This window comes from Carcharhinus amblyrhynchos, chromosome 35 (genome assembly GCF_965287045.1).
Source record: "Carcharhinus amblyrhynchos chromosome 35, sCarAmb.v2.hapA, whole genome shotgun sequence".
NCBI lineage: Eukaryota > Metazoa > Chordata > Chondrichthyes > Carcharhiniformes > Carcharhinidae > Carcharhinus > Carcharhinus amblyrhynchos.
Window position 1 is genome coordinate 4,434,873 of NC_137358.1, and position 25,643 is coordinate 4,460,515.

At 47.0% G+C, this 25,643-nt stretch overlaps 2 protein-coding genes across 3 annotated transcripts in view; both read right to left on the reverse strand.

Moving 5' to 3' along the window:
- Nucleotides 1-810: 810 nt before the first annotated feature.
- On the reverse strand, nucleotides 811-12,753 carry chmp2a (charged multivesicular body protein 2A). Of its 2 annotated transcripts, none has more exons than XM_080217606.1 (6): nucleotides 12,677-12,753; nucleotides 11,020-11,202; nucleotides 8,372-8,551; nucleotides 6,189-6,319; nucleotides 3,222-3,283; nucleotides 811-1,209 (listed from the first exon to the last, which is right to left on the reverse strand). In XM_080217606.1, exons 2-6 carry the CDS (start codon nucleotides 11,185-11,187, stop codon nucleotides 1,091-1,093), a joined length of 660 nt encoding a protein of 219 aa, XP_080073732.1. In that variant the 5' UTR covers nucleotides 11,188-11,202; nucleotides 12,677-12,753; the 3' UTR covers nucleotides 811-1,090. The 2 variants fall into 2 exon arrangements, with proteins under 2 accessions (XP_080073732.1, XP_080073733.1); XM_080217607.1 differs by having other exon boundaries at nucleotides 12,690-12,723.
- A 4,334-nt stretch (nucleotides 12,754-17,087) lies between these two features.
- ube2m (ubiquitin conjugating enzyme E2 M) overlaps nucleotides 17,088-25,643 on the reverse strand; it is a 32,496-nt gene continuing 23,940 nt past the window's right edge. Inside the window, exons 5-6 of the mRNA XM_080217665.1 lie at nucleotides 23,433-23,496; nucleotides 17,088-18,499 (exon numbers count right to left, since the gene is read on the reverse strand). Of these exons, the coding sequence (XP_080073791.1) occupies nucleotides 18,359-18,499; nucleotides 23,433-23,496 (205 nt within the window). The 3' untranslated portion in view covers nucleotides 17,088-18,358. The remainder of the gene's footprint in view (nucleotides 18,500-23,432; nucleotides 23,497-25,643) is intronic.

Here is a 25,643-nt window from a genome sequence, read left to right on the forward strand (position 1 = left end):
ACACTAATCTATAATAGGAAATAAACTAATCTGTTAAATTGGTAGGGGGACCCCTTCAGGGTGGAAATCAAAGCTTCTGCCCCCCGTTTGCTGCTTAGTAATTCAATGGAAAGTGCAGAAGATCAGGTTTGGCTGTGATACCTGCCCAAGTTGAATAGCTGGCCAAGGCTTCACTCTTGGATTCAGCACCCAGAGGCCGTGCACTCTGACAGCGTTGCCACCTTCAGGGAGGGAGGTGCTGTTACGTGGATGGTTACAACAGGATGCAAATCGGGGCACAACTGCAGTGTGCGTGCGTGCAAGCAGGGCGGAAATCCCGATTCTACACCGCAGACTCGTACAGGATCGCCGACATGAGGCAGAGCAGAAGGTGCCGGTCTGGGGACAGCTGCGGCAGCGTCACCATCTCTGCAGGGGCAGGGGGGGCCCCACTAAATAGGCATCACAGCATTCCTGTCCGACAGTCACACTGCCTCTGACAGCTTCGCCCCCTCCCCCTGTGCACCACACTTTAAAGATAAGATGTACAGACACAGACACACACACGTACACACACACGTACAGCTGAAAATGACCTTCTAACTGACGTCACGTTAATAACTCCCTGAGAGCCCGGGGTTTGTGCAGATTTGATGCCCAAGACCTGGAGTTCTCTCTCACGTTGGTGGGCACCAACATACAGATGGGCAGAGGGTGAGTAAGGAACGATATGGGGGAGGGAGGGGGAAGCAGCGGGAGAAAGAAAGAAAATGCCCACCAACCCAAGATCCGACGTTTAGCAGCAAGATGCCCAACTCCCAGCAACAGCTGTTCCATTCTGCTCATTCTATTTTAAAAAGATTAATAGCACTGCCATGCTGCGCAGTGCCAGTCCTGTCCACGTGACACAGGAGGCACGGAATCTTGTTCCTGTGCCAACCATACAGCATAGCAATCATTTCCCATAGGTGATAAAAGTAAAAGATAACTAAATCACTATCTCTCCGTTACAGTCTGTACTATGCTACCCACCCAATTTCAAATATAAACACAAGAGAAAGAAATTATTTATATATATATATGTATATATATCCCTCTCGCATCGCCTCCCTCAGTCTTTGCGGAGATTTTTCAGCCGCTTTTCCAAATCGGCATCTGCGTCCTCCAGGACAACCGGCTCTGCCTTCTTCCCGGCGGCAACACTCAGCGACGCTCCGGTGCTCGGGAGATCTGGAAGGGAAGCGGGAAGAGTGAGAGGTCAGGCTGGGCAGGCAGCAGTTCACATTATCAGCTCAGGGCACTGGCTCTCGTCAACACCCGATTTTTGTTTATATAACGCTTCGAAGGGAATTTCACCCTCAGGGCACCTTGACACAGACAGCAGAGTGATTAGCACTGCTGCCTCACAGCGCCAGGGTCCCGGGTTCAACTCCCGGCTCAGGTCACTATCTGTGCGGAGTCTGCACATTCTCCCTGTGTCTGCGTGGGTTTCCTCCGAGTGCTCCGGTTTCCTCCCACATTCTGAAAGATGTGCAGGTTAGGTGGATTTGCCATGCTAAAATTGCCCCTTAGTGTCCAAAATGTGCGGGTTAAGTGGATCAGCCACACTAAACTGACCCTTAACATCAGGGGGACTAGCAGGGTAAATACGTGGGGTTATGGGGAAAGGGCCTGGGTGGGACTGTGATCAGTACGGACTCTATGGGTCAATTAGCCTCCTCATGCACTCTTAAGGTTTATTTATTAGTCACAAGTAAGGCTTACTTGTGACTTAACACTGCAATGAAGTTACAGTGAAATTCTCCTAGTTGTCACATTCCTCCACCTGTTCAGGTCAATGCACCCTAACCAGCATGTCTTTCAGACTGTAGGAGGAAACCCACACAGACACTGGGAGAATGTGCTAACTCTGCACAGACAGTGACCCAAGTCGGGAATTGAACCCGGATCTCTGGCACTGAGAGGCAGCAGTGCTAACTAGTGTGCCACTGAGCTGGGATTCTGTGGTGCATTTCGGGAAGTCAAAAAAGAATACAAGACAAATAAGACGCAGACAGATGTAGAGGAAGTGAGACACCTTGCAACGGAGTGAATGTCCACAGATCCCTGATGGCAGAGGACAGACTGATAAAATGGTTAAGAAGTAGATGGAATTTTTTCATTTATTAGCTGAGATATAGAGAGTAGGAAGGTGATGCTGGGAATATATAAAACATTAGTTAGGCTGCGCTTTGAGCAGTGTGCGCAGTTCTGGTCACCTCATCATAGAAAGGATGTAATTGCATTGAACAGGATACAGAGGAGATTTACAAGAATGTTTCCAGGAAAGATTGGATAGCTGATGATTGTTCTTCTTGGAACAGAGGAGGCGGAGGGGAGTTTTGATCGAGATGTACAGGATGGTGCGGGGCCTGGATAGAGTGGATGGGAAGGGCCTGGTTACTTTAGCAGAGAGGTTAGTGACTAAAGGGCAGAGATTTCAGGTGATTGGTAAAAAGATTAAAGGGGAGATGAGGAAAACTCTTTCAGCCAGAGGGTGTTAGGGATCAGGAACTCACTGTCTGAAAGGGAAGTCAGAGAAACCCTCAACTCATTTCAAAGATGACCTGATTTGCATCTCATAACCTGCAGAGTTATGGACCAAATGCTGGGAGGATGAGGATGAGGATGAGGATGAGGATGAGGATGAGGATGAGGATGAGGATGAGGATGAGTGCTGGGGGCCTGTTTTTCAGCCGATACAGGCACAGTGCGCTTAGTGGCCTCTTTCTGTGCCACAGAGTTGCTCCAAAAGACCAATTATTTTGGACAACTGGGGGAGTTCGCCAAGGTATCCATTTCCCCCTTGGCCAAAAATCAAAACTGTTCCTGGGAGCTTGCTGTGCGTGAATTGGCTGCTGCATTTCCTGTAATACTACAGTGATTGCACTTCATTGGCTGACAATGGCTTTGGGACATCCACAGGTCACGAGTGGAGGCTATACAAATGCGAGCCTTTCTTTCGAGGTCCCACTTGCGTCACCATTAAACAGTACTTCACAAGCCCTGCGCGATAGCCAGATTCCAATTGGCTGTAACTTAGAAACATTTATACACACACAGAGAAAACCTAACAAGTCTTTCAGAGACAGTTCAGTTGTTTAAACGAATTGTCATGACAACACTGCATCAACGGGTTACCTGGCAACCTGAGAAAGCTGCCATTTCTACCTATGCAGACACGAGGTGCTACAGGTACTTACTGGACAGTTCGTCAGTCAGGTTCAGTCCGAGTTCATCCAGTACTTGAGACACGATGGCATCGCTGCAAAAGCCAAACAGAGTCAGTCAACATCCAACAGAAGCTGCATTCTCACAGCCTCTCCACAGTGCATACAAACTCAATAGGGGGCCAAAGGGCAACAGGTTGAGGTGGGAGGGGCTGAAAGTCAACAGAGTTGAGGTGTGGAGTTGAAGGTCAACGGGTCGAGGAGTGGGGTAGAAGTGGGTTGAAGGTGAACAGGTTCGGGGGTGGGGGAGTCAAAGGTGAACAGGTCGAGGTGTGGAATGTCAAAGGTGAACAGGTCAAGGTGGGGGGGTTGAAGGTGAATGGGTTGAAGTGGAGGGGTCAAAGGTAAACTGGTCAAGATGCAGGGTGGGGGGTGTCAAAGGTGAACCGGTCAACACGGGGATTTGCCTTTCTAGGAATTTGGGGCCAAAGAGAAGAGAAACAAAATACACCTGCAGCCCAACTGTTTTTACAGGAGGGTATTGCAGATTTCCATTGCCTTGGTGCAGCCTGGATTCCTTTTGTTCCACACCCCAAATCAGCCTCCCTGTAATTTTAAGGTTTTGTTCCGGGTTCTCCCAGCAGAAGACGTTGATGGTCTCCATCAAGTCCCTCAATCACCTTCAACACCTCAGTCAGATCAGCCCCAAGTCTCTCTAACCTGATGGAATATAAGACCTCACCATTCCATCCTTTTACCTCCATCTGCACCCTCCACCCTCCCCCAGCCCAAAACATCTTAATTAAAGCACAGAGGAAGCCGTTCGGCCCATCATCTTTATGCCAGCGCCCTGTAAGAGTAACTCTGCTGGTTCCACCTCCCCAGTACTTTTCTTGTAGATTTGAAAGTTCTTTGACATCAACTGTTTACCCAATTCTCTGTTGAGTCAATAATGGGTCAGCCTCTACTACCCTCTTGGGCACTGCCATCCCAATCTTAACCACCCACCAAGGATGTGAGCATGAATGTCTTATTTATTAGTCACAAGTAGGCTTACATTAACACTGCAATGAAGTTACTGTGAAAATCCCCTAGTCGCCACACTCCGGCTCCTGTTCAGGTACACTGACGGGCAATTTAGCATAGCCAATCCACCCTAACCAGCACGTCTTTCAGGCTGTGGGAGGAACCATTGCATCTGGAGGAAACTCACGCAGATACAGGGAGAACGTGCAGACTCCACACAGACAGTGACCCAAGCTGGGAATCGAACCCAGGTCCCCGGCATTGAGAGGCAGCAATGCTAACCACTGTGGCACTGGTGGAATAGGTTTGAGGGGTTGAATGGCCTGCACTGTGTTCCTCATGGTCAAAGGGGGATGTAAATTATATTGTTAAGATATAACTATATTACCAAGACAGGTGAAGTGTATTGTTTGATTGAGTAATTACAGCAGTGGTTAAGAGAGACTATGCCTTCCGTGATTGGTTGGCACTATGGGGACCGAAACTTACACAATACTGAAAGGCCTGGGTATAGTGGATATGGGGAAGATATTTCCATTGGTAGGAGAGACTAGGATCCGAGACACAACCTCAGAGTAAAGGGGCAACCCTTCAGAACCAAAATGAGGAGGAATTTCTTCAGCCAGAGGGCGGTGAATCTGTGGAATTCATTGTCACAGAGGAGGCCGGGTCACTGAGTGTCTTTAAGACAGAGATAGATCGGTTCTTGATTGGTAAGGGGATCAAACGTTATGGGGAAAAGGTAGGAGAGTGGGGTTGAGAAATTTATCAGCCATGGTTGACTGGCGGAGCAGACTCGATGGGCCAAAGAGCCTTGTTTTACTGCAATATCTTACAGGCTAACATTTTAATTTGATCACATACATTTACAATTTTGTCTTTTGCGGCAATGCCCCTTTAAAGGGCGGGGTGGCATGGTGGGTTAGCACTGTTGCCTCAGCGCTAGAGACCCGTGTTCAATTCCCGGCTTGGGCCACTGTCTGTGTGGAGTCTGCATGTTCTCCCCGTGTCTGCGTGGGTTTCCTCCGGGTGCTTCGATTTCTTCCCACAACCAAAAACATGAGGGTTAGGTGGATTGGCCGTGCTAAATTGCCCCTTAGTGTCAGGAGTTTTGGGGATAGGGCCTGGGTGAGATTGTTGTCAGTGCAGACCTGATGGGCTGAATGGCCTCCTTCCGCACTGCGGGATTCTATGATTGCTTTAATTTAACTCGTTAATTTGATTAATTTATCCAGTTTATTTTATTCATTACGCAAGAGTAAAAAAAAGAGACTGTGTTCTGTGACCAATGGATGCCACAGGGGCTGGAATGTAGCACTGGCCCCAAGAGCAACATTTTGTTATAGTTTAGAGGAGTTTCACAGTAACTTCACTGTGGTGTTAATATAAGCCTACTTGTGACTCTAATAAATAAACTTTTAAATTTTAGTTTACGTTTCCTTTCAATCTTTATCGGTTTGTTATGTCTCCTCTTTAAGGGGCTATCACTTTCATTTGTTAATTTGATTATTACACCAGAATAGACACTGCTGGGACACTGGGCAGGCTGGGAAGCAGCAGACAGGAGCAGCACGGTGGCACAGTGAGTTAGCACTGCTGCCTCACAGCGCCAGGGACCCGGGTTCGATTCCCGGCTCGGGTCACTGCCTGTGTGGAGTTTGCACATTCTCCCCGTGTCTGTGTGGGTTTCCTCCCACAGTCTGAAAGACGTGCTGGTTAGGCTGCATTGACCCAAACAGGTGCCAGAGTGTGGCGACTAGGGGAATTTCACAGTAACTTCATTGCAGTGTTAACGTAAGCCTTACTTGTGACACTAATAAATAAAAACTTTAAAAATTATGTAAGGCTGCATTCTGTAATAAAGGACAAAAAAAGGCAGTGTCGCGTTTCCTATTTCCACATCTGGCTTGGAAACCACTTCTCTCTGTAACGCTCCAGATCCCATTCCCCTAATGCCCGCAGCGTGATACTGACCTCTCCTCCTCATCATCTTCATCACCCATGGCATCATCAATGGCATCGTTCATCATTTCCTCCTTCATCTCCATGATCTCCGACTGCCTCTCAAACTCCATCATGATCTTCTGAATCTGAGGCAGCTTCAGCTGTATAGCAGAGGACAGAGCGGGGATTGGGGCGGGGGGGGGGTGATAAATAAAGGTCAGTAGCTCTTCTAAGACAGAAAATCCAGGTACCCCAAGGTGGTAAACACACGCTGCATTTGGGCTAAACATGCGGCTGAGACCATGTAGGGTCCACAGCTCCTCCCCGTAGCAAAACACAGCGATCTTAAGTTTTAGGTTACAAGTGCAGGTTTACCAACCCCCTCGTCGAAAATATGGCAAATAATGCTACTAAAATAGAACATTTAATGTCTGTGATGAATGGTATGGTGGCACAGTGCTGCCTCACAACGCCAGGAACCCGGGGTCAATTCTGGTCTTGAGTCACTGTCTGCATGGAGCCTGCATGTTCTCCCCATATCTGCGTGGGTTTCGTCCCACAGTCCAAAAGACGCGCTGGATAGGGTGCACTGACCTTGCTAAATTCTCCCTCAGTGTACCTGAACAGGCGCCAGAGTGTGGCGACTAGGGGGATTTTCACAGTAACCTCATTGCAGTGTTAATGTAAGCCTTACTTGTGACATTAATAAACAAACTTTAACTTATGACACTTAGAGCAATTGTTTAGCATGGCCAATCCACCTAACCCATGTATCTTTACGTGAATAACAATAACTTGACAATTAACCCTGGTTACTGGAATAAACACAATAAAACACACAATGAAGGCATCTTTAGACAGAAGGCAGTTAGTTGACCCATTTTCTCTCTTCCTGGATGCTGGCAGATGCATATTCCCGCATATTTCAGGATTCATTCCAGGCAGGTATTTAAATCCCTCTGCACCCGTCAAAACTCCTTGAGTCTCATGGCTCTGAATGTTCCATCACTGGTGTACATTGCAGCAACCAAACATAGCCACTTACCTGACACTATCGTTAAGAAAACCCACCAATGCACCTATTTTCTCAGAAGATAAGGACATTTGGCATGTCAGCTACCACTCTCACCAACTTTTACAGATGCACCATAGAAAGCATTCTTTCTGGTGTATCACAGCCTGGTACAGCTCCTGCTCTGCCCAAGACCACAGAAAACTACAAAAGGTCATGAATGTAGCCTAATCCATCATGCGAACCAGCCTCCCATCCATTGACTCTGTCCACCCTATCCGCTCCCTCGAAAAAGCAGCCAGCATAAGTAAGGACCCCACACACCCTGGACATTCTCTCTTGCACCTTCTTCCATTGGGAAAAGATACAAAAGTCTGAAAACACCTATCAGCCAACTCAAGAACAGCTTCTTCCCTGCTGCTGTCAGACTTTTGAATGGTCCTACCTTATATTAAGCTGATCTTTCTCTACACCCTAGCTATGACTGTAACACTTTATTCTGCACCCTACACTTCCTTCTCCCCTATACACTGTATGAATGGTATGTTTAGCTCATTTATTAGTGTCACAAACAGGCTTACATTAACACTGCAATGAAGTTATTGTGAAAATCCCCTAGTCGCAACACTCCAGCGCCTGGTCAGGTTCACTGAGGGAGAATTTAGGACAGCCAACGCACCAGCACGTCTTTTGGACTGTAGGAAGAAACCGGAGCACCTGGAGGAAACCCACGCAGACACAGGGAGAATGTGCAAACTTTGCATAAACAGTGACCCAAGCCGGCAACTGAACCCAAGACCCTGGAGCTGTGAGGCAGCAGTGCTAACCACTGTGCTACCGTGCCACCCTAGTTTGGTCTGGACTTTTATTCTCCCCATGGCGCAGACAATACTTTTCACTGCATCCCGATGCACGTGACAATAATAAAGCAAAGCAAAAGGTCCAACTCTCAAACTGCTCACTGAAAAACACTCTCACCTCACAATCTACCTTTGATTTTAGTCACCCATCTACTTTCTAATCTCCACGTTTCTCATACTAAGTTTTTGTGCGCCAAAGGAAATGCACACAAAAGCAGGACAAACTTGCAAAGTTTGTGACAAGGAAAACTGCACGTTAATGTTTATTGCACTTGCCACACCAGCGGTGAACGGAATACCCGTGTGGCAGTGTCCGCTCCGGCAGTATGAACCGGCCTTACCTGCTGGTTCATGGTGGCCATGGCCTTGGTGACTCCCTTCATGGCCTGGGCCATGGTGTTGTTAGATTTCAGCGTCTGGATCTTCAGGGACACTGCCTGAATGTTGGCCTTCATCATGATGAATTTCTTCACGTAACGGCGGGTCCGCACCAAGTCCTTCGCCATTATTTTAACCGCGTCCTGGGGGCGTTGGAAAAAGAGAGACCCACTGAGTGAAGTCTAGAACTGTTTGGATAATTTAGAGACAAAAACAGGCAAATCAGCCCAACTGGTTTCCATACTTCCCGCCACCCAGCTTATCTCTCTAATCCTCTCTCTCTCGTACTCTGGTTTCTATTTAAACAAACAAACACACAAAATAGGAGCAGAAACAGGACATTCAGCCCCTTGAGCTGCTCTACTATGGCAGATCTGTTTGTGTTTCTAATTCCACATTCCTTTCTACCCTGATAAACGTTAATTCCTTTGCCTGACAAGAATCTATCCTCCTCCGTTTTAAAAATATTCAGTGACCTGTCGTCTGTCCAAGACCGCAAGAAACTACAAAGGGTTGTGAACGAAGCCCAATCCATCACACAAACCAGCCTCCCATCCATTGAGCCCCTCTACACTTCCCTCTCCTCGACAAAGCAGCCAGATAATTAAGGACCCCACGCACCCCGGACATTTTCCCTTCCACCTTCTCCCGTCGGGGAAAAGATACAAAAACCTGAGGTCATGTACCAACCAACTCAAGAACAGCTTCTTCCCTGCCACTGTCAGACTTTTGAATGGACCTACCCGATGTTAAGTTGATCTTTCTCTACCCTAGCTATGACTATAACACTACATTCTGCACTCTCCCCTTTCCTTCTCTATGAACAGTATGCTTTGTCTGTATTGCGCACAAAACAATACTTTTCACTGCATACTAATACCTGTGGCAATAATAAATCAAACCAAATCACTGCCTTCTGAGGCACGAAGTTCCAAAGTCACACAACGCTCAGGGAAATAACTTTTCCTCATCTCTGTCCCAGAAGGGTGACCTTTAGTTTTAAAACAGTTTCCCCTGGTTCTGGACTCACTCACAAGAGGAAACATCTTTTCCAATGTCTACTTTGTTCAGACTGCTCCCCCCTCCTTTCCACATAACCCACTCATTCCTGGTATCAATCTAATAGACCTTCTCTGAACTACCTCCAAAGCATTTAGATTATTTAGAATCATAGAATCGCTACAGTACAGAAGGAGGCCATTCGACCCATCAAGTCTGCGGCGACAACAATCTCACCCAATCCCACATACTTAACTTGCTAATCCCCCGAAACTAGGGTCAATTTACAATGGCCAATCAACCTAACCTGCAGATCTTTGGACTGTGGGAGGAAACCGGAGCACCCGGAGGAAACCCACACAGACACAGGGAGAATGTACAGACTTTACACAGGCAGTGACCCGAGGCCAGAATTGAACGCTGGTCCCTAGCGCTGTGAGGCAGCAGAGCTAACCATGATCCAAAGTCCATGTGTGCCAGCTCTTTGATAGAGTGCTCTTCCCCATTACAAATTTTCATCCTTCCTTAGATGAGGAGAACAAAAACAGCACACACCGCCCACTCGGTGTGGTAGCAAGTTCCACCCTTTCAACACTCTGCAGGGTAAAGGTGGGTTGATATTTTTAGGGACAGTCTCATGTTCAGAGCTTGAGGATTGCACTCTCCAACATGAGGAAGCACGTCACTACACCAACCTTATCAAACCCTTTCAGAATCTTAACCATTTCTAACAGGATATTCCACAAAGCTCTCTCATTCATTCTGGACAGAAGAGAGTCCCAGCACGTTAAGTCTCTCCTGATATACACGTCTTGCACACGATGCCCATAATAATCCAACAATACCTCTCTGTCACACAACCATAAAATGTATTTGAACTGGCAAATGTATTCCAACAAATCCGACTGGTTGATTCATAGAATTGGCAGGTTCATAGAATCCCACAGAAAAAGGCCATTCGATCCATCGAGTCTGCACCCACTCTCCAACACAGCATCTTATCCAGGCCCACCCAACACACTATCCTGGTAACCCCATGTATTTACCCCACTAATTCCTCTAATCTACACATCTTGGGACACTAAGGGGCAATGTAGCATGGCCAATCCATCTAACCTACACATCGTTGGATTGTGGGAAGAAACCGGGACACCTTTAGGAAACCCACATAGACATGGGAAGAACGTGCAAATTCCACACAGTTCCCCAAGGCCAAAATTGATCCCGGGTCCCTGGCACTGACAGGCAGCAGTCCTAACTGCTCTGCCACCCATAATCTTATATTTCCTAACTGAAAGTGGCAAGAAATTCTAAAGTAAAGTTTATTTATTAGTTACAAGGCCGGCTTACATTAACACTGTAATGAAGTTACTGTGAAATTCCCCTAGTCCACACACTCTGGTGCCTGTTCGGGTCAATGCACCCTAACCAGCACATCTTTCTGACACGGGAGGAAACCGGAGCATCCAGAGGAAACCCACAGCCACAGGGAGAACGTGCAGACTCTGCACAGACAGTGACCCAAAGTGGGAATCAAACCTGGCAGCAGTGCTAACCACTGTGCCGCCACCCTCCACAGATAAATTCCTCAACACACTTGGCACCCTCGTACCATCTGTCCTTGTTTCGCCATTTTCTTAATATCGGCGATGATCTTCTTCTCCTGCTGCTCCAGTTTCATCCGCTCCCGGTCCAGCTCCCGCATGGCCCGATTTAGGGCTCGCTGGTTCTGCCGGAGCATCTCCTCCGGAGTCTTCCTTCTTCCGAATATGGCATTCATGGTGCTTCAATTTGGCTGTGGGAGGAAAAGCAGCGGGAGAAGTCAGCAGAGTCTACCAGGCAGTGCCATCCAACTCACAGAGAAAAAGCACAACACTCGCGCAGCAGAGGCCAGTCAGCCTTCACTCCCTCAGCCAGCTAGCACCACCATTTACACAGCATCTTCCACAGCGGCATTTGAGCCAGTGGAGTACCGCCACTGTTGAGAAACAAACAACCAACTTGCATCCAGAAAGTTCCCACAGGCAGCAATGTGATAGCAACCATGCCGTTTCTGTGTGTGTGATGTGGTATGGGGAATAAATATTAGCCAGGCCACTGGGGCCTGGAAACAACCCCATGAGATCTTTTATGAGGGCCTCAGTTTGATATCGCAACCAAAAGGCAGCACCTCTGGCAGTGCAGCGCTTCTGCAGTACTGCACTGTGAGGGTCATGGATCATCGAGACTGGAGGTCTGAGCCCACGTAACCGCCCGGTATTAGGATGTTACACTGGGGCGGATCCTGAAAAACCATGGGAAACAAACCCAAAGCCCCACGTTGGGCCATTTCTAATAGAAAAGGAGCCATTCCCCCAAAACTTCCCCCGACGCCCCTCAGGACTATCCCAGCACTCGGTGAGGTCACGGCTGGTTTAGCATGCTGATGGAGATTCCAGCAGAGCAGGGAGCAGCACGCAGATCCCGGAGCCCTGTTGGTGTGAGCAGCTCAACGAGAGCAGGCTGGCTTCACCCTCTGAGGAAGAGAATGAAAGAGGGAGACAAGGGGGGGATGGAGGGGCTCAAGGGGGAGATGGGGGGCTCAAAGGGGCAGAGAGGGGGCAAGGGGGGCAAGGGGGCAGAGAGGGGTGGGTTGGTTGGAGGGGGAGGGTGGGAGTGGCTGGGGGTAATGGTAAGGGTGGGGGAGAGGGGGGAGTTGGGTGGGGGTGGGGGTGAGGGGGAGTTGGGTGGGGGTGGGGGAGAGGGGGGAGTTGGGTGGGGGTGGGGGAGGGGGTGAGGGGGAGTTGGGTGGGGGTGGGGGAGTTGGGTGGGGGTGAGGGAGAGGGGGGAGTTGGGTGGGGGTGGGGGAGGGGGGGAGTTGGGTGGGGGTGGGGGAGAGGGGGGAGTTGGGTGGGGGTGAGGGAGAGGGGGGAGTTGGGTGGGGGTGAGGGAGAGGGGGGAGTTGGGTAGGGGTGAAGGGGAGTTGGGTGGGGGTGGGGTGAAGGGATGGGGGTGTGGGGGTCTCTCCCCCCTCTGGGTGGGGTTGAAGGGGAGTTGGGTGGGGTGTGGGGGTCTCTCCCCCCTCTGGGTGGGGTTGAAGGGGAGTTGGGTGGGGTGTGGGGGTCTCTCCCCCCTCTGGGTGGGGTTGAAGGGGAGTTGGGTGGGGTGTGGGGGTCTCTCCCCCCTCTGGGTGGGGGTGTGGGGGTCTCTCCCCCCTCTGGGTGGGGTTGAAGGGGAGTTGGGTGGGGTGTGGGGGTCTCTCCCCCCTCTGGGTGCGGGTTGTTTCTAACCTGGGCCCCGGACCTGCTGTTTGGGGACTTCCGGCTCTCGCGCCTCCGCTTCCTGTTATTGTCCATGACGTCACCCGCGGCCCGGACCAATAGCAAACGGCGCTCGCGGTGACGCCGCTCCTCACTGACGTAACCTCTCCGCTATGCGCAGGAGCAGCGCCGGCCGTTGCGCAGCCAGACAAATGCGCAGGCGCAGTGCCGGCACTCGGGAGAGCCACGGACCGGCGCAGGCGTAGTGCCGGCACTCGGGAGCACCACGGAACACTGCATGCGCAGTGCCGGCACTCGGGAGCACCACGGAACACTGCATGCGCAGTGCCGGCACTCGAGGCCGTCACGCAAGAGGGCAGGCGCAGTGCCGGCACCGGCCCATTGTCTCTATTACTGCTTTGACTGTGTGACTTCAGTTAAATACAGAAACAGGGAAATGCATAGCCTGGGAGCAGCAAGATAGTGACAACTCTGCAAAAACACAGCCCAGCATTCATGTGGCTTGGGGGGGGGGCGCATTGCATGACAGAATATTATAGGAAGCTCAACACCATCCAGGACAATCCTGCTTAATTGGCACCACATCCACAAACACCCACTCCCTCCACCACCGACACTCAGTAGCAGCAGTGTGTACCATCCACAAGGTGCACTGCAGCAATTCACCAAAGATCCTTAGACAGCACCTTCCAAACCCACGACCACTTCCATCTAGAAGGACAAGGGCAGCAGATACATGGGAACACCAGCACCTGCAGGATCCCCCTCCAAGCCACTCACCATCCTGACTTGGAAATATATCGGCCGTTCCTTCGCAGTCACTGGGTCAAAATCCTGGAATTCCCTCCCTAACAACATTGTGCAGACAGGGGAAGAACGTGCAGACTCCGCACAGATGGTAACCCTAGCCCAGAATCGAACCAACGTTTTGAGTCTGAATGACCCTTTATCAGGGTAATATAAATAGGTCTGCACTCCAGAGCAAGATGCCTTGTCCTTGTCAGCTTGGATCTTGTGTCTCTGCCTTGTGCAGACCATGAATTGTGCTAACAGCACCAATCCCTAACAGGGGATTTACAAACCAAAAAGCAATTGGAATTTGATTTTTGGAGCAGACGAGGATTTGCCTGGTCCATTCTGAGCATTGACTTTGTAACGTTAAAAAAAGTAAAACCTTTGGCTGTACAATGTTCAAGGTCTAATATACATTGCAAATATTACAATTCTACTGAGGCACTTCAGAATGCACTTTCATAAATGTTACGAGTGAAGTGTATTTTGGGAGAAAAAAAATCAGAGGGGAGGCAGTGGTATCGTCACTAGACTAATGCAGAGAACCAGGGTGAAATTTGAATTCTACAAAAGTCTTGAATCAAGCATCTACTGATGACCCTAAAACCATTGTCAATTGTTGGAAAAACCCATCTGGTTCACTAATGTCCCTTTAGGGAAGGAAATCTACCATCCTTACCCGGTCTGGCCTACATGTAGCTCCAGAGCCACAGCAATGTGGTTTACTCTCAAATACCCTCACATCCTTTAAGAAGTACATGGATGAGCACTTGGCACATCATAATATTCAGGGCTATGGGCCAAGTGCTGGTAGATGGGATTAGGTGGGATTTCAGGTATTTCTAGTGTGTCGGTGCAAAAACAATGGGCCGAAGGGCCTCTGCTGCACTGTATGATTCTGATTCCACTGTGGGAGAAAACCTGAGCATCTGGAGGAAACCCACACAGACCTGGGGAGAATGTGCAGACTCCGCAGACAGTGACAAGCCGGGAATCGAACCCAGGTCCTTGGCACTGTGAGGCAGCAATGCTAACCACTGTAACTCTCTGGCATGATGTGGAGATGCCAGCATTGGATTGGGGTGAGCACAGTGAGAAGTCTCACAACACCAGATTAAAGTCCAACTGGTTTATTTGATATTTCGAGCTTTCAGTGCTGATGAAGGAGCAGCACTCCGAAAGCTTGTGATACCAAGTAAATCCTTGACGTTACCCTTTCAATAATTCCAGCCTCAGACCTCCCCAAGTCTTTACCGAATTAACTAGTCTCAGATAAAGCAACAGCCTGTAGTTAAAAAGCAGAAAACGCTGGAAATACTCAGAAGGGCCAGCAGCATCTATAGAGAGAAAATCAAGTCAACATTTTAGGTTGGTGGCCTCTCATTGTAGGTTCTACTTTTGTAACCCCCAAAACCTCCCTTTTTAAAAGCACACAATTGGAAAACGGACTCAGTCGGATCATAAAAGGCTTCAATTTATTATATTCAGAAGGAAAACCAAGCCAACGCATCACGTTTCTTCAACTGCAGGGAGACTAGAGGATAGAGCCTTCGCTGCTCTTGTAGCAATACCAGGATTCACATCTACAACATTCAAAGATGCCCACTGTTGGGTGGCACAGCAGTTAGCTCTGCTCACCGTGCCAGGGACACAGGTTCAATTCCTGGCTTGGAGTCTGCACGTTCTCCCCGTGACTGCATGGGTTTCCTCCCACAGTCTGAAAGACGTGCTGGTTAGATGGATTGGCCATGCTAAATTCTCCCTTGGTGTTCCCGAACAGGCGCCGGAGTGTGGTGACTAGGGGATTTTCACAGTAACTTTGTTGCAGTGTTAATGTCAGCCAACTCGTGACACTAATAAATAATGATGAGCACCTTTTGTTTGGTAGAATTAGGCTCTTACCAGCAAGCAGAACGTCACCCACACGCAAGTCTGGTGACAAAACAACACTTGCCTCAGCACTATCAGACGTATCACTCAAACGCAAGAAGCATTTGTCAGATTGGAAGCCTTCCTCTGATGGGCTGAATTTGGAGCGGGGGTGGGGGGGGGGTGCAAGGGTTGAAGACCCCATACTGTAAAGTTTATTAGACACAAGTAGGCTTATATTCACACTGCAATAAAGTTACTGTGAAAATCCCCGAGTGACCACAGTTCAGTACCTGTTTGGCTGCATCGAGGAAGAATTTAACATGGCAAAGCACGTCTTGAGACTGCGGGAGGAAACCCATGCAGACACAGGGAGAACATGCAGGCTCTGCACAGACAGCGACCCAAGCCAGGAATTGAACCCGGGTCCCCGTCGCTGCGAAGTAGCAGTATTCACCACCGTACTGCAAAATAGCTGAGTGGGAAGTTATGGGTCTGTGTTGAGGCAGTGTTTGGGGAAAAAAAAACCCAGCAGAACCTAATGCTGCCATCACAGACACCCAGCCTGAGGACAAGCAAGCGCAACACCAAAAGAAAAGGCTGGGAAAACTCAGTGGAAACCTGCGGAGAGAGAATAGAGCCAACGTTTCGAGTCTGGATGACCCTTTGTCAGAGCCTGAGCAACACAAAGCTGGGCAAACATCTGTCACAAGACGTGCTGCATCCAAGAGCTAGCAGCAGGTTCATAATGTAATGAAAATTGCCAGGGTACTGCTCGTCACTTTAAAGATGCTCCCCACTCCTTCTGTTAGGCACACTGGTAATCTGCTTATCTACTATCTCCTGCACCCAAGTGCTGTTGAATTGGCCAAAGAGGAGAAACTGAAGAATGCTTACAAACTGTAGGTACCAGCTCCACATGGCCATTCTTCATGGGGCACCAGGTTGTTTGACCAGGTCTGTGCCTGACCCTACCCTTGTGTGCTGCCATCCTCAAGCCCATTGCAGCGAGCGAGACAGATTCCTCACCTTGCCCCAGCCACAAGGAATCCACCCCCCCCCCCCCACCCCCCCCACAGGTTACTCAGCTGAGCCACAACCCCAAGTCCACCAACAGCACAGGCACCAGAACTAAATCTTCCCTTTTTAAAAATAAAAACACTAAACCACAGAATCCCTTGGTACAGGGGGAGGTCATTCAGCCCATCGAGCATGCACCAGCAACAATCCCATCAAGTCCCTATTCCCCATAACCCCACATATTCATACAACTCCCCCTTGACACTAAGGGACAACTAGGAGGGCCAATCAACCTAAACTAAGGAGCAATTTAGCATGGCCAATCCCTCTAACTTGCACTCTTTGGACACTAAGGAACAATTTAGCATGGCCAATCCCCCTAACTTGCACTCTTTGGATACTGAGGGGCAATTTAGTATGGCCAATCCACCTAACTAGCACATGTTTCAATACTAAGAGACAATTTAGCATAGCCAATCCACCTAATCAGCACATCTTTGGATACTAAGGGGCGAGTTAGCATGACCAATGCCCCCCCCACCCCATCTAATTTTCACACTTTTGGCATGTGGGAGGAAAGCCATGAGGACAGAATTGAACCTGGATCCCTGGCACTATGAGGCAGCAGTGCTAACCACCGTGCCACCCCGAGAGATGTTTGTGTCGGGCACAGGTGAAGTTCGGTTATCAGGCAGAATAAAAGGCAAGAGCAGGTGACATTTTAAGGGACAGTTAAACGTAACTTGAGTTGGTTTTTATTGTCTTTGAAATAAAGTTGTGGTTGGTAAAAATTAAACATCACAGATTGGGTGAAATCGCTCTTAAATTAAAACTAAGCCGTGAGTTATTTTCTTTCGACAATCACATGAGTTACACCAACATCAGAATAACTTGGCAACATGAAAAAAAAACACACACACACAGGTGCGTTCATGACCAGCACGAGGTGGGACTAGGACGCGCGGATATAGAAGCAGTCAGTTCTGAAGAGGCCGCCTTGCTTTGCAGTTACATCGCACAAGCATGCACCCCCACCACAGAGTGGGAAGGGGGGGATTAGCAAAATGATCATTTAAACTTACAGCGAGGCAGCTCGGAAGAATGCAAAGGCTCCAGACCTTACTACAATGGTAAGCCAAATCTCTCCTCCCCCCTCTCCCTCCCTACTGTGTTGAAAGGGAAGAGGACAGAGGGGGCGGCAGGAGCAGGACTCTGATGTACAGCATGGGAACTACACTTGTTAACATTCCATCACACGGTGGCCAGAATAACCAAGACAGAAACAATACGGGAGGGAACTTTCCATTTTAAAAAAAAACTATACAACTTAATGAACAAGCAAAACATTCAAAACAGATTGGACGCAGCATTACAGTAACGCCTTTCTCTCTTTCTCTCTCTCCAGATACAACACTTTTTCCTCCTCTTGAACTGCCTCGCACATTTTCGCAGAGCTGGTGGGCAGCAGAGGCAAATGGGGGGGGTGGGGGGTGGGTTTGAGAGGGGGGGGGGATGTGAGAGGAAAGGGAGGTGTGAGGAGATGGGAGGGGTGTGAAGAGATGGGAGGGCAGAGCAGGGGTTAAAAATATTCCAGAGACATTTAAAAAAACTTTTATTAACATAAAGACGGTAGCACTCAAGTGAAACACATACAATAAATTTAATGGGGTTGGGTTGTGAGGGGAGGGTGGAGGGGGGGGGAGGGGTAAGGAAGGGGATTTGGAGGGGGGGGAGAAGAGAACCAAAACTATTTCAAACTTCCTAGCATGCTCTAAAGCTATTACAACAATCAAGCAGTCCACTTTTTAAGTTTTAAAAATTCCAATTCGATTTCCTTCCCGTGCCAATACGCTGAGGGGTGTTAAGTGGGAACCTCCTCATCCTCTCTATGACCCTCCTGCTTTCGGTCCAGTATTTTAATGTTTTTTTTATATATTTAAGTATGTCAGATCTTTCTCTCTCTCTCTCTCTGTGTGTGTGTAGGCTTCAGTTTCTGAGAATTCTGAGCCCCTATTTAAGGCATCGCTCAAAGTAAGTGGAGCCGATGTAGCCTCCCCGCATGGATCGCTGCACGTTCTGTTCAAAGAGACGTCTGTTGTTTTGAAGGACTTCGGCTGCCTCCTTGTTTAAGGGATCCTCGGGGTTCGGCTCCTGAAAGCGGGGAGGGGGGTGGATGAGGAGGGAGAGGAGAGGAGAAAAGAGGAGGGAACACTGTTTAACTTCGCCCCGTGATTTATGCGTACCCAAATTCACAACCGAGTCTTCCCATCAGTGCGTTCGCACTGCCCGTCACTGAGTCAGGGGATTATGCGTTCAGGTCTCACTCATACACAGAATCCCTACAGCGCAGTAAGGGGGCCATTCAGCCCACAGAGCCTGCACCTGACTCTTACCCAGGCCCTATCCCCATGGCCCAATCCCGTAACCACATTTACCTCGCTGATCCCCCCATCGTATACACATCTTTGGACACTAAGGGGCAATTTAGCTTATGAGTGGCCTGGTGGCACAATGGCATTACAGTGCCATTCCTAGCTTGGGTCACTGTCTGCGTGGAGTTGCACATTCTCCCTGTGTCTGTGTGGCTTTCTTCTGGGTGCTCTGGTTCCCTGCCACAATCCAAAGATGTGTAGATTAGGGTGTATTGGCCGTGCTAAATTCTCCCTCAGTGTATAAACAGGCACCAGAGTCTGGCGACTAGATTTTCACAGTAACTTCATTGTGGTGTTAATGTAAGCCTACTTGTGACACTAATAAATAAACTTTACCTAACCTGCACATCTTTGGACACTAAGAGGCAATTTAACATGACCAATCCACCTAAACTGCACATCTTTGGACTGTGGGGGAAACCAGAGCACGTAGAGGAAACCCATGCAGACACAGGGAGAACGTGCAGACTCCGCACAGACAGTGACCCAAAGCCAGAATCGAACCCGGGTCCTGGCGCTGTGAGGCAGCAGTGCTAACCACTGTGCCACCGTGCAGGCACGGTGTTGGCAGGTTTTTCTTGATTGAATTCTCTAACCAACTCCTGGAAATATGCCCCGACAGTTATTTGCGATATTCATTGCTCCCACGGCAATGATGCTAAACGCTGGCTTGCATCTGTTTAACACGGTGAGACACCCCCAGCCTTTCACCAGGATGCCATGAAACAAGAGATCGTGAACACGATCACCCAGTCCAGAAAATGGAAAGATTTGCATTCCTACAGCGCTTTTCAACGATCACCAGTTAACTCAAAAGTGCTTTACGGCCAATTAAATAAATGAGGCAGCCAATGTGGGCACAGCAGATTCTGCAAACAGCAGTGTGATAATAATCAGGTAACGTGTCTTTATTACCCTCATTGAGCAATAAATACTGGTCAGGACACTGGGAAGAATTGTCCCGTTCATCTTTACAATAACGGCCGTGGGAATTTTTAGAATCATAGAATCCCTGCAGTGCAGGATGAGGCCATTTGGCCCATTGAGTCTGCACCAGATGCTATCCCCTGTATCCCCATTTATTTACCCTGCTTGTTCCCCTGACACTAAGGGGCAATCCATCTAACCCACGCATCTTTAGAGTGTGGGAGGAAACCCACACAGACATGGGGAGAATGTACAAGCTTGTACATCTATCCAAGCAGGCAGACACCCCTGGGTTTCACATCTCCCGACTAAGATGATGACTTCTTGCAGGCTGTCCCCAGCATACCCTCTAACACCACCTTTTACTCTCATTCTATGCTGTTAAAACTGCACTCAACACTTTTAACCAAATTCTGAACCCTAACCTTTCCTTTTCTATGAATGGTATGCTTTGTCTGTATAGCACACAAGAAACAATACTTTTCACTTCTCCCAATACACATGACAATAATAAATCAATTCAAAGTGTGGCATGTCTGACAGTGTGCGTGAGATTTATCCTATTAAATCTGTGCGTGAGATTTATCCTATTAAATCTGTGCATGAGATCTATCCTATTAAATCTGTGTGTGTGATCTATCCTATTAAATCTGTGTGTGTGATCTATCCTATTAAATGTGTGTGTGTGATCTATCCTATTAAATCTGTGCGTGAGATCTATCCTATTAAATCTGTGCGTGAGATCTATCCTATTAAATCTGTGCATGAGATCTATCCTATTAAATCTGTGTGTGAGATCTATCCTATTAAATCTGTGTGTGTGATCTATCCTATTAAATCTGTGTGTGATCTATCCTATTAAATCTGTGTGTGTGATCTATCCTATTAAATCTGTGTGTGAGATTTATCCTATTAAATCTGTGCATGAGATCTATCCTATTAAATCTGTGTGTGTGATCTATCCTATTAAATCTGTGTGTGTGATCTATCCTATTAAATCTGTGTGTGTGATCTATCCTATTAAATCTGTGCGAGAGATTTATCCTATTAAATTTGTGCGCGTGATCTATCCCCTATTAAATCTTGTTATACGGTCTCTATTCTGAGTCATAGTCATGCCTGCAGTTGGTTACTTCTGCCACTGGGAGGAGCTTGCCATGGTCCAGATAGTGCAGTACCCCCTCGGTACAGCACGGGAGTGCCAGTGTGGATTTGTGCACTCAAGTCCTGGAGTTCAAGCCAGGACTTTGCAACTCAACAGGAAAGTATTTCTGAGTGAGCCTCAGCTGATATTCAATGACAGAGACACAGAATAAAATTTGTTGGAAGTCACGAGCTGCTACTGCCTGAAATAAGCAGAGCGCTGAAGACACCGTGACTGGCAATTTGCAAGTAGACAACAGTCTTATTGCTCAACTGTTGAGCGAGCTCACATTTAAGGGTGCAGACTCGCTGGCTCATGGCTTCTGGACCTTGGCAAGCTCCACCCAGTGGTAGGAGTAACCAACTGCATGCACGGCCATGTCTCAGAATAAAGACTATATAACAGATTTAATAGGAGATAGATCACACACACAGATTTAATAGGATAGATCTCACACACACACACAGATTTAATAGAACAGATCACACACACACAGATTTAATAGAACAGATCTCACACACACACAGATTTAACAGAACAGATCTCACACACACACAGATTTAACAGAACAGATCTCACACACACACAGATTTAACAGAACAGATCTCACACACACACAGATTTAATAGAACAGATCTCACACACACACAGATTTAACAGAACAGATCTCACACACACACAGATTTAACAGAACAGATCTCACACACACACAGATTTAACAGAACAGATCTCACACACACACAGATTTAATACAACAGATCAGACACAGACACAGATTTAATAGAACAGATCACACAGACACAGATTTAATACAACAGATCAGACACAGACACAGATTTAATAGAACAGATCACACACACATTTAATAGAACAGATCACACGCACATTTAATAGAACAGATCACACGCACATTTAATAGAACAGATCACACGCACATTTAATAGAACAGATCACGCACATTTAATAGAACAGATCACGCACATTTAATAGAACAGATCACACGCACATTTAATAGAACAGATCACACGCACATTTAATAGAACAGATCACACACACATTTAATAGAACAGATCACACACACAGATTTAATAGAACACATCACACACACACAGATTTAACAGAACACATCACACACAGATTTAATAGAACACATCACACACACAGATTTAATAGAACAGATCACACACACACATTTAATAGAACAGATCACACACACATTTAATAGAACAGATCACACACACATTTAATAGAACAGATCACACACACATTTAATAGAACAGATCACACACACATTTAATAGAACAGATCACACACACATTTAATAGAACAGATCACACACACATTTAATAGAACAGATCACACACACATTTAATAGAACAGATCACACACACATTTAATAGAACAGATCACACACACATTTAATAGAACAGATCACACACACATTTAATAGAACAGATCACACACACATTTAATAGAACAGATCACACACATTTAATAGAACAGATCACACACACATTTAATAGAACAGATCACACACACATTTAATAGAACAGATCACACACACATTTAATAGAACAGATCACACACACATTTAATAGAACAGATCACACACACATTTAATAGAACAGATCACACACACATTTAATAGAACAGATCTCACACACATTTAATAGAACAGATCACACACACATTTAATAGAACAGATCACACACACATTTAATAGAACAGATCACACACACACATTTAATAGAACAGATCACACACATTTAATAGAACAGATCACACACACATTTAATAGAACAGATCACACACACACATTTAATAGAACAGATCACACACACACATTTAATAGAACAGATCACACACACATTTAATAGAACAGATCACACACACATTTAATAGAACAGATCACACACACATTTAATAGAACATATCTCACACATTTAATAGAACAGATCTCACACATTTAATAGAACAGATCTCACACACACATTTAATAGAACAGATCACACACACACACATTTAATAGAACAGATCACACACACACACATTTAATAGAACAGATCACACACACACACATTTAATAGAACAGATCACACACACACACATTTAATAGAACAGATCACACACACATTTAATAGAACAGATCACACTCACAGATTTAATAGAACAGATCACACTCACAGATTTAATAGAACACATCACACACACAGATTTAATAGAACAGATCTCACACACACACAGATTGAATAGAACAGATCACACACACAGTTTTAATAGAACAGACCACACACACACAGATTTAATAGAACAGATCACACACACACAGAGATTTAACAGGATAGATCTCACACACAGATTTAGTAGGATCGATTTCTCTCTCTCACATACACACACACAATTTATGGGGGTTGACTCTATGGTACAGAAGTCCTGGCAACCCAATCTCTGAAACCACCTCCATTCTAAATGCACTGTTATCTTATTTGATGCTCAGAGGACCGGGGCATTGGAGAGGGTTTAATGTTACTCACAGCAAGAACACACTTAAAGACAAGCCTGTGCTGCTTTAGCCACTTACCAAGAACAGGTACTGCAGCCCATAAATTATAGAGTTTATTGTTAATACAGGTTTCCAGTCCTCTCTGTGCAAAGAAAACAGGAGAATGATTAAAGACAGTGTTTGTACAATCATCCCCAAGTGATGATTACTTGAATAAATAAACAGCAATACATGATCCTTAACTTTACTCAATGGAGTGATAGTAACCCTTACCTTGCTATGACACTGCTGCATGATGCAGTGTAACTGGCTGCTAGAATTATCCCTTTTGGTATTTAACCATTCCTACCCTGTCCTGGCTCTTCCTCTTTTCTTCCCTCAGCTCCATGCTTGCTTACAGACGCCTAAAATTCCTACCTTCTTCCAGCTGGGTCTAATAACAATGTTTGCTTCTCTCAGTGATGCTGCCTGAGGTGGAGCTTATCCAAAACGACAATGGGATCTTGATCAACTGGGCCGAGGAATGGCAGATGGAGTTTAATTCCAATAAATGCAAGCTGTTGCTTTTTGGTAAGACAGATCAGGGGCAGGACTTACACAGCCAATGGTAGGATCTGTGGAGTATTGTCAAACAGAGATTGAGCGGGGGGCAAGTACATAGCCCCTTGAAAGTGGTGTCACAGGAAGATAGAGTGGTGAAGGCAGCATTTGGCACACTTGCCTTCATCGGTCAGAGCCTTGTGTACAGGAGTTGGGACATTATGTTACAACTGCACAAGACATTGGTACAGTCACATTTGAAACACTGCATACAATTCTAGTCACCCTGCTATAGGATGTTATTAAATTGGGAAGGGTGCAAAAAAGATTTACCAGGATGTCACAGGACCAGAATTGTAAGGAGAGGATGGATAGGCTGGGACTTCTTTTTCTTGGAGCATAGAAAGATGAGACTTTCTAGAGGTTTATAAAATCATGAGGGACATAGATAAGGTGAATAGCCCAGATCTTTTCCCCAGGGTAGGGGAGTCCAAAACTAAAGGCATAGGTTTAAGGTGAGAAGGGAAAGATTTACAAAGACCTGAGGGGAAACTTTTCCCACACAGAGAGTGGTGTGTGTGTGGAACGAGCTGCCAGAGGTGGTGGTAGAGGCAGGTACAATTACAACAGTTAAAAGAATTTGGACAGATACATGGATGGGAAAGGTTTAGAGGGCTATAGGTAAAATGCAGGCAAATGGGACTACTTTAGTTTAGGAAACCTGGTCAGCAGAAAAGATTTACTAGGATGCTACCGGGACTTGATGGATTGAGTTATAAAGAGAGGCTGAATAGACTGGGACTTTTTCCTCTGAAGCGTAGGGGGCTGAGGGGTGACCTTATAGAGGTCTATAAAATGATAAGGGGCACAGATCAGCAAGATAGTCAATATCTTTCCCAAAGGTAGAGGAGTCTAAAACTAGAGGGCATAGGTTTAAGGTGAGGGGGGAGAGATAAAGTATCCAGAGGGGCAATCTTTTCACACAGAGAGTAGTGAGTGTCTGGAACAAGCTGTCAGAGGCAATAGTAGAGGCGGGTACGATTTTATATTTTAAAGAACATTCAGATAGTTACGTGGGTACGATGGGTATAGAGGGATATGGGCCAAATGCAGGCAATTGGGATTCGTTTAGGGGTTTTTAAAAAAAGGGCGGCATGGACAAGTTGGGCCAAAGGGCCTGTCTCCGTGCTGTATATGCCTACGACTCTGAGTTTCCAGCACACACAAGATTTGCGTGTGCGTGCATGAGTGTGTACATGTCTGGGCGCTTGTTTTTAAGCGCCTGTGTACACGTGCCCGCCTGTTTGGGTGCATCCTTCTGTCTGTATTTTATTTTGATAAATGTAAGCGGTATATGATGTGTGGACACACGGCATCAGTGCCTGGTTAGATGGTGACCTCTCAAATGTCATTGGCAAACTGGAGCTGAGCGACACTGAAAGCAAGTGACAGTGGACTCTGGAATCTGATGTACCGAGGGAGCTGGTTTGTGAGCAGCACTGGTGTTTGGAAGCCTTCTGATGGACCGCAGACCCAAAAAAACCACAATGAGAAACAAAAAAAAAAGTGAAGACAACCACCGCTGAGACATTGGCGGTCTATCGTCCAACCGACTCTCCTCGGACGATAGAACCCTATGTTAGAATATAACCAGTGACAACTTTGTATTGGATGTAATGTCACCAATGGTAACAAGCTGTAAGAGTCAGCTGACCCCAGTAAACCAATTACAGAATGATGTGATGATCA

Coding starts and splice junctions, on each gene's coding strand:
- chmp2a (XM_080217606.1), bottom strand. CDS start 11,187: ATGAATGCCATATTCGGAAGAAGGAAGACTCCGGAGGAGATGCTCCGG. Junction 6,320..8,371: donor TGGCCACCATGAACCAGCAG/GTAAGGCCGGTT, acceptor TCTGCTATACAG/CTGAAGCTGCCTCAGATTCA. Junction 1,210..3,221: donor CCTGACTGACGAACTGTCCA/GTAAGTACCTGT, acceptor CTTCCCTTCCAG/ATCTCCCGAGCACCGGAGCG.